This window comes from Cucurbita pepo, chromosome 11, assembly GCF_057944985.1.
Source record: "Cucurbita pepo subsp. pepo isolate OVF chromosome 11, ASM5794498v1, whole genome shotgun sequence".
NCBI classification, from domain to species: Eukaryota; Viridiplantae; Streptophyta; class Magnoliopsida; order Cucurbitales; family Cucurbitaceae; genus Cucurbita; species Cucurbita pepo.
In genome coordinates this window covers 13,861,205-13,875,192 of record NC_141808.1, presented here as the reverse complement: position 1 = coordinate 13,875,192, position 13,988 = coordinate 13,861,205, and the positions used below count along the sequence as shown (strand labels likewise).

General features: G+C 37.6%; 2 protein-coding genes across 2 annotated transcripts; one reads left to right on the top strand and one right to left on the bottom strand.

Annotated features, from left to right (window-relative positions):
* Positions 1 to 76: 76 nt before the first annotated feature.
* On the bottom strand, positions 77 to 5,394 carry LOC111806115 (uncharacterized). The gene is made up of 9 exons (XM_023691471.2): positions 4,948 to 5,394; positions 4,508 to 4,666; positions 3,855 to 3,941; positions 3,604 to 3,696; positions 2,849 to 2,941; positions 2,620 to 2,763; positions 1,295 to 1,402; positions 786 to 837; positions 77 to 699 (listed from the first exon to the last, which is right to left on the bottom strand). The coding sequence occupies exons 1-9, from the start codon at positions 5,293 to 5,295 to the stop codon at positions 671 to 673; spliced, it is 1,113 nt and encodes a 370-aa protein (XP_023547239.2). The 5' UTR covers positions 5,296 to 5,394; the 3' UTR covers positions 77 to 670.
* Positions 5,395 to 11,168: 5,774 nt separating this feature from the next.
* Positions 11,169 to 11,735, top strand: LOC147790391 (secreted RxLR effector protein 161-like). Its single transcript, XM_087128669.1, has 2 exons — positions 11,169 to 11,344; positions 11,468 to 11,735. The coding sequence occupies exons 1-2, from the start codon at positions 11,169 to 11,171 to the stop codon at positions 11,733 to 11,735; spliced, it is 444 nt and encodes a 147-aa protein (XP_086984795.1).
* Positions 11,736 to 13,988: the final 2,253 nt, after the last annotated feature.

Sequence of the window (13,988 nt, the reverse complement as noted above, 5' to 3'; positions counted from 1 at the left end):
ATAATGACAATGATATCTATGAATAAGACATCTAACGAAGGAACCAACCAATAACATACAACCAATAACATAAGACTTAACGACAAATTAAGAATTACTGAATATTTAAATATTGCTCAATCAATTTGAGATTGTCACAAGTCTTATTTGATCTAACCAATTCTGAAATTAGAAAAGAAGAAGACTATAAACGCCAGTAGCCAACTGAAGGAATAGAAGATCTAATCAAGACTTAAACTAGAGAAAAAGCTACAAAGTTTGACAATCCTCGATGGCTGAAGCAGAAAAAAAAAACGTCTTTCTCAAAGATCTTCATTGAACAATCCAAAATTTCTGTGTTCTTTAATTCTCGATTATAGCCTGCATCATTGCCTAATCAACTGGTAACATGAATAAGAAAATAATTGCAACATTCCAGTTATAAATTGAATTAGGACTCTTATCTCATATATGCAGGACAAATGCACTTGTGCACTGTCCAGTCCATTGCCACTAGAACTTCAGTTCGCTAAGTCAGGGTCATGGAGCATAAGCGAGCAACCGAAACAACGCCCAAAGATCGTGTCAACCTTGGGGAAAGAATAGTAGCATACAAAGCATTGGACTATAAATGCATTCCTCAGAAAATAATTCTATGCTGTAAGATGTATCCTGCCGTGCATTCTAACTATTATTCTTGAAACTCTTGGGCTTCGCCGTCTGCAATAGGAAGGACCACCTTGGTTACTCTTAAACTTTAAGGAAAACTCAAAGTAGTTATTAGAATTATTTCAAATAAGCATTACCAGGTAGAGTGACAGCCAAGTTTGCTTCAGCATCGGCTTCAGAGTTTAGATTCTTTCCAGAATGAACGACAGAATGTCAGAATTTCAAAGAATGAACAAGTACAGATATCAACAAATAAGAAAATGGATTCAATGGTCGCTAGAATTGGTATCCAGTTCCATTAAGGACATTACCTTGATAAGGAATAAGTACCAGACTGTTTTATGAGTACGTATTTATTATTTTTTCGAGTATGCAAGTCTCGTTCGGTTGTCGGACAAATAATGTGGAGAAAGCAACGTGCAAACTCAAACTTGACTTACGTTCACTGTTCTATCGAAAAACTGAACTAAAATAAGGCTACAGTTTAAGCCTATGTTTGTAGGGTACTGACCCTTGAGGATATATTTTTTTTCACCACCTTCAGATCTTAAATAGTGAAGTGCGTAGAGCATAAGAAACAATAATATGCAGAAACCAACTACACAACATCGTGAGATGCAAATAGAAAGGAATTAATGGTACTGACCCTTAGTACATGACTGATCTCGAAGGAGAGAAATTTATCCTTCAGCTTCATAACTTCATTACATAACTCAGCGATATTCTCATTTTTTACCTTCCATAATCCTTGAACCTGTTCAATGAAGTATGCTTGATTTAGAATACACAAGAACAAGGGGAACAAACGAAGATGCCATGAATTTTATTTTTTACAAAAAAACAGATGGATCCAGACAGAGAGGTAGGACTAAGAGATAAGGATGCTTTTGATATACGGAGGTTGACAATAACAAAACAGTTGCAGCTTTAAATGTCCCTAATATTAAATATTTACATAAACACTGTATTTCAGCAAAACCATACTACAAGCGAGAGAAACTGGGGATGCGAAATTGAAAATGCAACTAACCAAAAGACGTGGCCAGATACATTTTAATTCTTTAATTGCTATGCATAGTAATTAGTAAATTTCTAACTCCATATGAGAACTGTGTTTGGTTCAAATTCTGGATCTTTCCTACAACTTTCTATTAATGAACCTCCACAATGCTGAGCCACAAAAACCAATGCTAGATATTCAAAAGAACTCATATGGAAGTGAGCTACATTGATGATGATATACTTTTCAACTTGAAGGTAAGGTCTGTTAACATCTCAATAGAGGAAAGGTTTTTCGTCAATGTTGTTAACCAGAAAATTGTTCCACTGCATTAAAACTTCATCCCATGTGTTGATAAAAGGGGCAATCGATAGCAAGAAAAAGTTTCAGGAATCAGAATGCCTTAAACAAATGTTCTACAACTTCTTTTTCAATTTATCAATTGGTGTGTTTTCTTCTAACGTTCCTGCCCCCTTGGGTTAGGGTGAAAGTAGTGTCAAGGGAATCTTCACAGAGCAGGCATATCGACAAAATGACGTTAGCCTCCTTCCCTTTGAAGAAAATAGAAGTACAACTCTCGATGAAATAGTATTTTCACAGAGACTGCAAACCATGGGCCAGGAAAACTATTGGGATGTTCCCGGAATCGGGTATGACAACATTAGTTTCATGCAGTTTGGACTAATTATTTCCCTTCAGTACAAATGTTTCTTACAGTGTAATAATAATTTACAAGGATTATCTTTAAATACAAAGTTTTCAGCTTTGAACTTCTTAGTCCTAAGACAACCATTAAAACCATGCCTCCGAATTTTTCCTAAATATAAAAGACAAAATGAGACCTACTTAACAAGCTTACAATGTGAGGCCACAACAAGAATTAAGTTGACAAATAAATTAAAAAAAACATAAACATAAACATAAATACAAAAACACAACAATACTTGTAAGGGAAAAATATTTTAACCAACCTGCATACAGACAAGTTTGGAGTCGCCTTGGACATGGATCCTAGTAAACCCTTTCTCAAGTGCATACTTCAACCCTAAAAGAATTGCTCGATATTCAGCAACATTATTGGTTGCTATACCTAGGCCTTCACGCAGTCTACATATCTATTCCAAGGGGGGGAGAGATAGATTAGGTATATATAAATAAGAATACATAAGTAATGTGGGATCTAAACGGAAGAATGTATACCACACTCCCATCATGAGCTCGTAGAACAGCTCCTGCACCAGCTTGCCCAGGGTTTCCCTTTGAGGCACCATCGAATTCTAGAAAGCAAGATTCCTGTACATGAAATATTATAATGGCTATCAAAATCTGTCGAGTAAGTTGAAAAATAAACTAAGGGACTATTCCATTGTATTATGGAAATATCATTTTGGAATCTGGACAATGAAATGAAAGCATATCAGCGTCAAAACAAAACTAAAAAGAGACTCCACTAGTTTGCATCCTCGCTAGTTCATTATAAAATATGATTACCATCAGGAAACCACAACCATTTGCTGGTTTCATTTTGGCCCTTTTAAATTAAAAGTAATATTTCAGACCCTAATTATATCTTTGCATAAGAACTACCCGGTACCAACCTTATTATGATCATAACGAAATTGATGACTTGATATCAGTTGACAGATGTGAAAATTCTGAAGGTTTAACGAGCTGGCACCTTTTGAATGATGTTAACAACACAAGGATACAATCAAATACATAATTAGTTTAGAAACAGAACTTTACGTCCTAATTAATAGACTAAAATAAAAATTGATACAACTCAGAGGACAACAAACAAATGCAGTAATTTATTTATTTTTTTAATCAACCACTTAAGCAACACTAGGCAAAAAATACAGAATCACATGTACACAAATATTTAGCTACAGACAAGAGTATGCAGTTCATAGTATTGGTCCAATCACTATGACATCACCGAGACTTTGACTTACATGGTTAGAGGGTGCTTGGGACACAACGGAATCTTCCAACTTGACATGTTTCCTCAAGGGATCTTTTGAAGTAGGAGTTAAAACAGTTGACCCCTGCAAACATTTAAATCTGCATTAACCCCAAGTAAACAAGCATTGACAACAAAAACCATAAGTTGCATATCAAATTCAGTGTTGCAAGTTCCTTTGTAAAGAGCTTTATCGCTTCAATTAAAATTTTAGCTTAGAAGATGACATGAAAATCAACTTACAATATTTTCTGATACAATGGTCTCTCTTGATCTCTTCTTTATGGCATCCTGGCCAGAAGCCTCACCTTTAAGAGAAGTAGCTTCATCCTGGAAAACAGAAACATTTTATAAATATAACAAACTTATGCTAGAGTGCATAAAGATAGTCCAGGAAGGAGATTGAATCTACATAAAAACAAAATTGAAAACCTAACATCCTAATTTGCTATTGTAAAAAACCAATATGTATAAAATGCTTCATGTTGTTGTAGTTTACAGCCTTCATCGTCTGACTTTAAAGTGCAAACTGTGCTAGTTATACTATTCTTCCTATAAAACATGAAACCGTGTTCTCTACAAAATAGAAAATTACAAGGCAAGGGAGGCATGGAGTACAAACTCAAAATTGTGACCTAGGGAGACTAAAACAATATGCTCCTTTCTCGCAAACATCTGTAGAGCATCCCATGATAGGGCCAAATTCACCCTCTTCAATAATGACCAAACATAGATGATCTAACATTTGGGAAATATTAATCTTTGTGATGCTTGAATAAGTCTAGTATAAGAGCAGAATTACTATATTTTTCCTACTTTTTTCTTATATAATTCATGACAGTAATGTTCTCTTAAACTTTTAACTCGATAATCATTCAACTAATGAAGCATCATACATGAAAAGTGCAAGGAACGAGCGAACTGAAAAGATCAGGTCTCATATCTGCAGCTTTAATAGTGTACAGAGCATTCTTAAGCCCGACGGAAGCAAGATATTCCCCAGTGTCTTTCGGCAATGAGTGTCCCTTATACACGCTAACAGGAAGATCGCATATCTGCCACAGAAAAGAAACGATAACACCCGAGCTTAATCCACTGAACGAAATGCACCAGTTACAACAAACCGGCAACCATAAGTAAAATTAACAAAGAACTATGCTTGTCAAGTAAGACAAAATCCTTAAGCAATAAGAAGTATGCTGAACTGATCGATCACTGAGCCAATACTTCAAAAACAATTAAATGTAACCAGTAGGAAAACCTAATCTAAGTTCGCAGAGAGAACATGAATTCAAAATGTGTTAAATCACCACTCAAAAGTAAAAAAAATGAATACCGAAGATCCAATTTGCGCCTGACAGTCGGTAAAACTTTTATAGACTCCAACAACGTCCCCCTTCCGAACGACAAAGAAGTCGCCCATGTCTGGTTCCATGGGAGGTTTAGAATCTAAGTTGGGAGAAGGAGAAGCGCCCTTGCGGGGTTTTCGAGAGGAGTAGCAACGTAGACGAAATCTGGAACACAAGGAGTCTAAAGGAGTAAGTTTAAGAGTGACGCTGTGAAAGCTCGAGGTCCAGTAGGGATTAAAGCGGCAGCCATGAATGGAGGTGGAAGCTGCAAAAGCAAGATTGGTGGCTCTGAAAATGGCGCGAGTGTAGATAGAGAATTGGGAGAAGCAGTTCATCAGAGGGGAATTTTCCAGGAACTATGGGGATTTCAGGGTTTCCAAATCAAATCAATGTCATCCATCCACCCAAATAGGTTTCTCCATACTAAGTTTCTCGCTCCAGTCGCTCCACCTTTCTTTATATATATATATATATATATAATAATTTATTTATTTAAATTAATGTTTTTATCTATTTTTATTAATATTTTTAAAAACCTAATCAAATTTTGAAAACTAAAAAAAATTCATAAAGTTGTTCTTGTTTTTTGTTTTTAGTAAAATGGTGGAAGGATTAGTCCGTTCTTTTTTCGATAGGCGCAAGGGAAGGGATATAACTCAGCGGTAGAGTTTCCTCTTGACGTGACGGAAGCCACATGATGAACATGTTTTGATTTGAAAATGGGTTGTTGAATCCTTCCCTCCACTCCTCTGCAAGGTCATTACAAACTTCGAGGGACAAGTCAAGTCAATCTTGAAAATAGGATAGATCGTTGGCTAAGGTCAACCAAGTAAGTGGTTTTACTGTCGGCATGGTTAGAAATTGATGTTGTATGATGCCACGTGCCTGTGGTTCTGCACGTGTCATATACTTGATATGTGTGAAATGTTTATGATATATGTATGATGTGATGCGTTTGATGATATGTTTGAGATATAATACTTGTTATGATATGATATGTGAATAATATGGTATATGTTATGATGTAATGCGTTTGACGATATGTTTGAGACATGATATGCGAATGATATGATATATGTTATGGTATGATGCATTTAATGATATGTTTGAGATACGATACGTGAATAATAGATATATATCTTATGATATGATATATGTTATGGTATAATATGTTTGATGGTACAACACATATTGTGTTATGATTTATGATATGATACGTGTACGGTATGACATGATATGTTGGGAGACACGATATGCTTATGATATGATACACGTGACATGATATGAATGACATGCAATAAGATCTTTTGACATGATCGTTATTCCTAAATGAGTATTTGTCATTAACAAGAACCAGAAAATGCTCGCCCGACAAGAAAGGGGCCCAGGAGGTAAGCGAACCGATTGGTGGGTCCATACTCGCACGCGTGAACCGTGTGTAGAACAGTAAATACACATTCAATTTGTCTGTTTAGGATAGCTGCCTAAGAAATATAGATTGGTATAGGTCTCAGACCCTTTATTATAAAAAAATATCTTGTATCCATTTATTACCATTGCATTTATTTTTCTTTCCACATTCTTTGTAATTTACTTGATTTTGTAAATGATTATAAATAAAGAACTTTCACCATCATTTAGGTATGCTAGTTTTAACAAAATTTTCATGGTACTAGAGCCCCTTCGGTTTAGCAACCCTCGTATTATCTTCTCCATAACTTCCTGTTAAAGATATTTAGTACTAAATTATAGTTTATCATATATATCATATTTGATATTTTATTATAGGCAAATATCTGGATATTTGCCTTTTTACCATTACGTATCTTTCTATTTATTACTATTTCCATATTCTTGTAATTTATTTGATTATAAATAGAGAACTTTCACACACCATTTAGGTGTGGTGGATTAAGCAAACATTCTCATGGTATCAGAGCCCTTTCGGTTTAATAACCACGATTCTTTCTTTTAAATAGCTTCTGAATCCTCTACTATTCTTCTCCACCACCACTGCTAGCTTTGACATCGGGGAGCAGTCGCCATGGCTGCCGCAAACGAAGCTGATTGATTACTCTTCAGCTCCATCTTTTTGACCTCCAGATCACCCTTTGTCATACTTTGTACATACAACCTCACCTTCTCCAACATAATCAGTTTCCCCTTAGCCAACATAGCCTCTCTCATTTTCTTCCCAATCAACCATTCATCCTTCACAAAAACCCTAACCTCAGAATCCTCATGAGCATTCCCATCGAAAATATACAGAATCTCGAGAAACCTATCGACCATCTGCAGAGATTTACCTTTGAAATCTGGGCACCGCACTGGCCTCTTTGCCAACCAAGTCGCCGCCGCCCTTCTCGCCAAAATTGGCCCCTTCGCCCAATGTGGCAACTCTTCTGGCTTCAACATTGTCCCTTGCTCTAGGTTTCCCCCTTCTACTTCTTGGGTTAGACATATTCTTGCTAGAGACAAGGCAGCATCGTCGCTGAGCGACGATCCCTCTTCATGGGTTAGACATATTCTTGCCGAAGCCAAGGCAGCATCGCCGCTGAGCGACGATCCCTCTACAGTTTTCGATGGGCAAGAAAGTGTTTCTCAACGCCTCCTTCAAACTAGGTTGTTGACATCTTCACGAAAAGTGTTTCTCGACCTCTCTTTGAATTTTTCAGATCCAAGCTTCACGTTCGTTCAAATCTGACGCTTAGCTTGCGGGGGGTGTTAAGGATATTTAGTACTAAATTATAGTTTACCATATATATCAAATTTGATATTTTATTATAGGCAACTATTTTAGTACTAGATATTTGCCTTCTTACCCATAAGTATCTTTCCATTTATTACTATTTCCATACTCTTGTAATTTATTTGATTATAAATAGAGAACTTTCACACACCATTTAGGTGTAATTGAATTAAGCAAACATTCTCACTTCCAAATTCTCTTCTCATCTTCTTCCTTTCAACACTATAATTCATATGATTGTTGAGTCAGTTTTATGTATTTCCTATAAAAAGGCATTGGAACCTATGAATAAAGACAGATCATTCTAGTGCATTTTCCAAGTCTCTGAAACTTACCGTTATCATTTGGTATCAAAGCCAAAGCAAAACAAAGTGATCCAAGAGAGAAAATGAGCGACGACAAAACACCCACCAAGATTCCACAGTTTGATGGTCAGTATGACTATTGGAGTGAATTGATGGAAAACCTCTTGCGTGCCAAGGGTTTGTGGAGTCTAGTGGAAAAGGGTTACACCGAACCGGTAGAGGGAATCGAAGTGACTGCAACACAGAAAAGGAATCTTGAGGAGCTCAAGATGAAGGACCATCAAGTGAAGCACTACCTGTTCCAGGCAATTGATCGGGTTGTGTTTGAACAGATCTTGAATCGCAAAACATCCAAGATCATTTGGGATTCGATGAAGAAAAAGTTTGGAGGCAACGAAAGGGTGAAGTAGTCTCTTCTCCAAACCTTAAGAAGAGATTTTGAGGTTCTTGAAATGAAGAATGAAGAAAACAGCGATGATTATTTTGGAAGAGTAATGGTTGTCTCCAACAAGATGAGAAGCAACGGAGAAGACATGTCAGATTTGAAGATTGTTGAGAAAATACTTTGAACTCTGACTGAAAAATTCAAATATGTGGTGGTGTCCATCGAGGAGTCAAAAGACACAGGAAAGATGACAATTGACGAACTGCAAAGCTCTCTGTCTGTACATGAAAAGAAATTTAAGAACATCAGTCATGAAGAAGGTGTTCAAGCTCTCAATGTCAGAGGCAGAGGCAGAGAATCATACAGAGGTTGAGGCAGGGGCAGAGGACGCTCATTCAACAAAGCAACAATCGAGTGTTACAACTGCCACCAACTTGGACATTTCCAATATGAATGTCCAAATGGAAACAATGGAGCACATTTTGCAGAGATCGAAGAAAAGGATGAAGTTTTCTCATGACATATGTGGAGCTTCAAGGCACTAAAAGAGGAGATGTGTGGTTCGTGGATTCTGAGTGTTCAAACCTGTGTGGAGAAAGAGGTATGTTCTCAAGCTTGGACACTAGCTTCACACATAATGTCAAGCTTGGGAACAATCACAAACTGATGGTTGGTGGGAAAGGAGTAGTGAAAATAATGCTTAAGGGAATAAGCTATGTGATCAACGATGTATATTATATTTCGGAATTGAAGAACAACCTGCTTAGTGTTGGAAAATTTCAAGAAAGGAGTTTAGACGTGCTATTCAAAGGAGGAGATCGAAACACATGCAGCATCTTTCATCCCTCAAGAGGAAAAATAGCAGAATCTGTTATGAGTGCTAATAGGATGTTTATTCTGCTGGGTGAATCAAATGACAAAACAAAGGAGGAGAGATGCCTGCAGGTTAATATTTTAGACAATGCAGAGCTGTGATACCATCAATATGGGCATCTCAGCTACAAGGGACTTCACACATTATGTAGTAAAGAGATTGTTGTGGGTTTACCTGAAATTGAAGATGTGAAAACCACCTGTGAGGTGTGTGTCAAAGGGAAACACCACCATGTTCCATTTCTGAAGTAGAGCAAGTGGAGAGCCACTAAAAGATTGCAGTTTATCCCCTCTAATCTCTGTGGTCCGATCAATCCACCATCAAACAGTCAAATAAGGTACTTTATAAGCTTTATTGATGATTTCTCGAGAAAAACATGGATATATTTTGTGCTAGAAAAATCAGAAGCATTTCATCAGTTCAAGGTATTCAAAGCGTTTGTAGAGAAGCAAACTGGATTGTTCATCAAATGTCTAAGAACAGATAGAGGAGGAGAATACAACTCAATTGCATTCAAGGAATTCTGTAAAGCGCATGGAATCAAAAGACAGCTGACCACCGCCTTCATGCCTCAGCAAAATGGCGTTGTTGAACGCAAAAATCGTACAATCATGAACATGGTGACAGCAACATTATTAGAGAAGGAGGTACCAAAAGCTTTCTGGCCAGATGCTGTGCAATGGGTGAATCACATTCTTAACAAATCTCCTACACTCATTGTAAAAGATATGACTCCGGAAGAGGCATGGAGTGAAAAAAAGCCATCAGTCGAACACTTTAGGATTTTTGGATATCGGATATGTTCATATCCCTGATGTTAAAAGAAGCAAGCTCGATGACAAAAGTGTGAAGTGTGTTCTGTTAGGTTTCAGCAGTGAATCCAAGGCCTTTAAGATGTTCAATCTAGTGGAGAAAAAGGTTCACATCAGTCGAGATGTGATATTTGAGGAAGATAAGAAGTGGAATTGGGAAAATGTTGGTTATCCTAGTGAAGAAAGCATTGAACTTGAGTGGAAAAATGATTATGAAAATGTTGAGAATGCAGAGGAAGCGGAAGAAGCAAAAGAATACACTGATGACGTTCCTTCACCAAACGATCCACCAACTGGAGAAACAACAGCAATAACGGGTAGGGTGAGAAAACCACCAATTTGGTCTGCAGATTATATCATAGGAGAAGGGCTATCAGATACAGAGGAAGAAGCAAACATGGCTAGAGTCGAGATTGAAACTCTAGCTTTCATGGTCATATTAGATTCGACCAGTTTTCAAGAAGTCGCAGGACATCAGAAATGGAAACAAGCGATGGATGCTGAGATACAATCCATCGAACGGAACCACGCGTGGTCGCTGACTGCACTTTCCATTGGAGCAAAGGCTATTGGGGTTAAGTGGATTTACAAGACCAAATGAAATGAACTTGGAGAGGTAGACAAGTTCAAAGCTCGGCTGGTTGTAAAAGGGTATGCTCAAGAGTACGGAGTAGATTACACAGAGGTATTCGCACCAGTGGCTCGAATGAATACAGTGAGGATGATCTTTGCTTAGCAGCACAAAAAGGATGGAGAATCTAAAAGCTCGATGTCAAATCTGCTTTTCTACAAGGTGAGCTGAAGGAAGATGTATTTGTTGAACAACCACAAGGTTATGAAGTAGCAGGGAAGAAGGACATGGTTATAAGCTGCATAAGGCTCTTTACGGACTAAAAAAATTGCCTAGAGCTTAGTTCAGCCGCATTGAGGCTTATATGGTCAAGGAAGGTTTTGTAAGCAGCTCTAGTGAACAAACATTATTCATCAAACAAAAGGGAGGTAAAATTCTAATTTGAGCATTTATGTTGATGATCTATTGTTCACTAGTAATGATGAGGGTTGTTGAATGAGTTTAAGCGCTCCATGGTGGATGAATTCGACATGACTGATTTGGGGAAGATGAGATATTTTCTTGGCATTGAAGTCATGCAGAAGGCTGATGACATCTTTATATGTCATAGAAAATATACTGCTGAGTTGATCGAGAGGTTTGGGATGCAAAATTACAACTCTGTTTGCAATCCGATAGTCCCTGGACAGTAGGTTGGCCGAGATGAAGCTGGTGTGAAGGTCGATTCAACGCTATATAAGCAAATGGTGGGCAACTTAATGTATCTCACAGCCTAACGACCTGACTTGATATTTGTGGTAAGTCTTATTAGTCGTTTTATGGCAAATTCTACTGAGTTGTACTTTGCTACGGCAAAAAGAATCATAAGGTACTTGAAGGGAACTCTGGAATTTGGGATATGGTATCAACATGAAGGGAAGAGTGAACTCTTAGGCTACACCGACAGTAACTATGCGGGAGATGTGGATGACAGTAGGAGCACTTCAGGCTATGTTTTCTTAATGAGTGGAGGAGCTGTGACATGGTCCTCAAGAAGCAACCAATCGTCACTTTGTCAACTACTGAAGCAGAGTATGTAGCAGCAGCTACATGTGCCTGAAAGACATTTGAATAAAAAGGATATTGAAAGAAATCGGGCATGAACAAGATGAAGAGATGGTTCTGTTTTGTGACAACACGTCCACTATCAAGTTGTCAAAAAATGCAGTCATGCACGGAAAGTCAAAGCACATAAGGGTCCGATACCATTTTCTCAGAGAATTTACAAAGAAAGGTGTAGTTAAATTGGTCTATTGCAGCACTGGGGAGCAGCTGGCCGGCATAATGACAAAGCCTTTGAAGATGGCATCATTTCAAAGGATCAAAGAAGCGTTTGGGATGAGTGTTGTGAACTAAACTCTTGATCGAGTTCAGTTCAAGGGAGGAAGTGTTGAGTTAGTTTTAGATTATTTCAATAAAGACCTATTCTCTAGGTTTAGAACAGGTCAATTTCTGTTAGCTATTTTCTTGTTATTAGTGGAGCTAGATCAGTTGTGTTCTGTATTTCTGTTTTTCTGCAGTTTTATGTATTTCCTATAAAAAGGCATTGGAACCTATGAATAAAGACAGATCATTCTGGTGCCTTTGCCCGTCTCTGAAACTTACCATTATAAATGATCATCATCAAACTTTCTTCCTCCAATTATCTTATTTGGAAAAGTCAACTTCTCCCTCTCCTTGCGAGTTACAACATGCTGGGCTATGTTATGGAACTATGGTTTCACCACCTCGCTTTGAACTAGAAACCTCCTCAACACTTAGCATCAAATATTTGGTGTGGAAAGCATTCGATCAATGACTTCTCTGTCTCCTACTCTCCTCTCTCATAGAGGAAGACATTGCTGTCGTCGTTGGTCTCTCCACTACATGTGACGTTTGGCTCACATTGGAGACTATGTTCAGCCATCATTCGAAAGCCTGTGAACTGATACTCAATGATGACTTGCAGCTGATGAAACACGACACCAAATCTGTTACTGAGTATGCCCGTACCTTCAAAACAATCTATAACCAACTTCATGCCATTGACAGACCCGTCGAGGACATTGATAAAGTGCATTGGTTCCTTCATGGACTCGACACCAACTTTTTAACTTTTTCTACTACTCAGGTGCCCCCCACCCCTCTCCCTTGTTTTGCAGATTTTTTTTCTAAAGCTGAAAGTTTTGAGTTATTTCAGCGCTCCCTTAAGTCGTCTAACTCCACTCCTACAACATTCACAACCACTAATTGTGGTCGCACCCATGGAAGTCACCCTGCTTCCTTTAGCAACCAACGAGGTCATTTTCATTCCCACAACTCTTTCAACCGATAACCGAACCCACTCAAATTAGGGACATCGATCACCTCACTAATATGCCGCACTAATGGCCATTATGTTGACCGCTGCAACCAACGGTACGTTTTGCTTGATTCTGCTCATGCTCACCTTGCTGAATCCTTCAACACGTCTTGTTCTATTGTTGGACCCAAGGCTACTATTTTTGGACACTACGGCTTCAGCCCATATGACTGTCTATCCATCTATTTTGGATCCGTCTAAAAATTATAAGGGTAAGGACTCTATGATAGTAGGAAATGGTGCATACCTACCAATTACCCACACTCGTACTCTTTTCTCCTATTCTAAATATTCACTTATTAGATGGCTTGGTTGTCCCGCATCTCACTAAAAATCTTCTTTCAATTAGTACATTAACGTTTGAATTCTCTCTCTCCATTACATTTACTAATAATCTTCTTACTATCTAGAATTTTCAAACAGGAAGGGTAAATTAACGTTTGATTTTCCTCTCTCTGTTACATTTACTAATAATTTTCTTACCATCCAGAGTCGTCAAACAGGAAGGGTGGTGGCAATCGGTAAAAGGGATGGAGGGTTATATGTGCTGGAGCGCGACAACTCTGCCTTTATTTTTGTCCTAAGAAACAAATTTTGATGTGTTTCATATGATTTATGACATGTTCACCTAGGTCATGTGAATTATTCTATTATTTATTTTTTAAAATAAAAGATGTCATCTTTTTCTTATATCTTTACTGTCTTCTTCATCACCATGTAGTACCATTCAGCTTGCAAAAAAACATTGATTGCCTTATTCTCGCAATGAACGTGTCATAGATCTTATTCATTGTGATCTTTGGGATCCTTCCCTTGTCAAATTCAATTCGAATTTTCTTTACAATATTACTTTTATTGATGATTATTCTCGATTTACTGTTGGAATAAACTTAAATGATGAAGATTAGTTTTTGCCTAAAATAAACTTTTAGTGGGTGCATAAATTAAGTAA

Coding starts and splice junctions, on each gene's coding strand:
- LOC111806115 (XM_023691471.2), bottom strand. CDS start 5,295: ATGAACTGCTTCTCCCAATTCTCTATCTACACTCGCGCCATTTTCAGA. Junction 3,942..4,507: donor TCGTTCCTTGCACTTTTCAT/GTATGATGCTTC, acceptor TCTGTTTTCCAG/GATGAAGCTACTTCTCTTAA. Junction 838..1,294: donor AGATCAGTCATGTACTAAGG/GTCAGTACCATT, acceptor CATTCTGGAAAG/AATCTAAACTCTGAAGCCGA.
- LOC147790391 (XM_087128669.1), top strand. CDS start 11,169: ATGGTGGATGAATTCGACATGACTGATTTGGGGAAGATGAGATATTTT. Junction 11,345..11,467: donor AATCCGATAGTCCCTGGACA/GTAGGTTGGCCG, acceptor AAGTCTTATTAG/TCGTTTTATGGCAAATTCTA.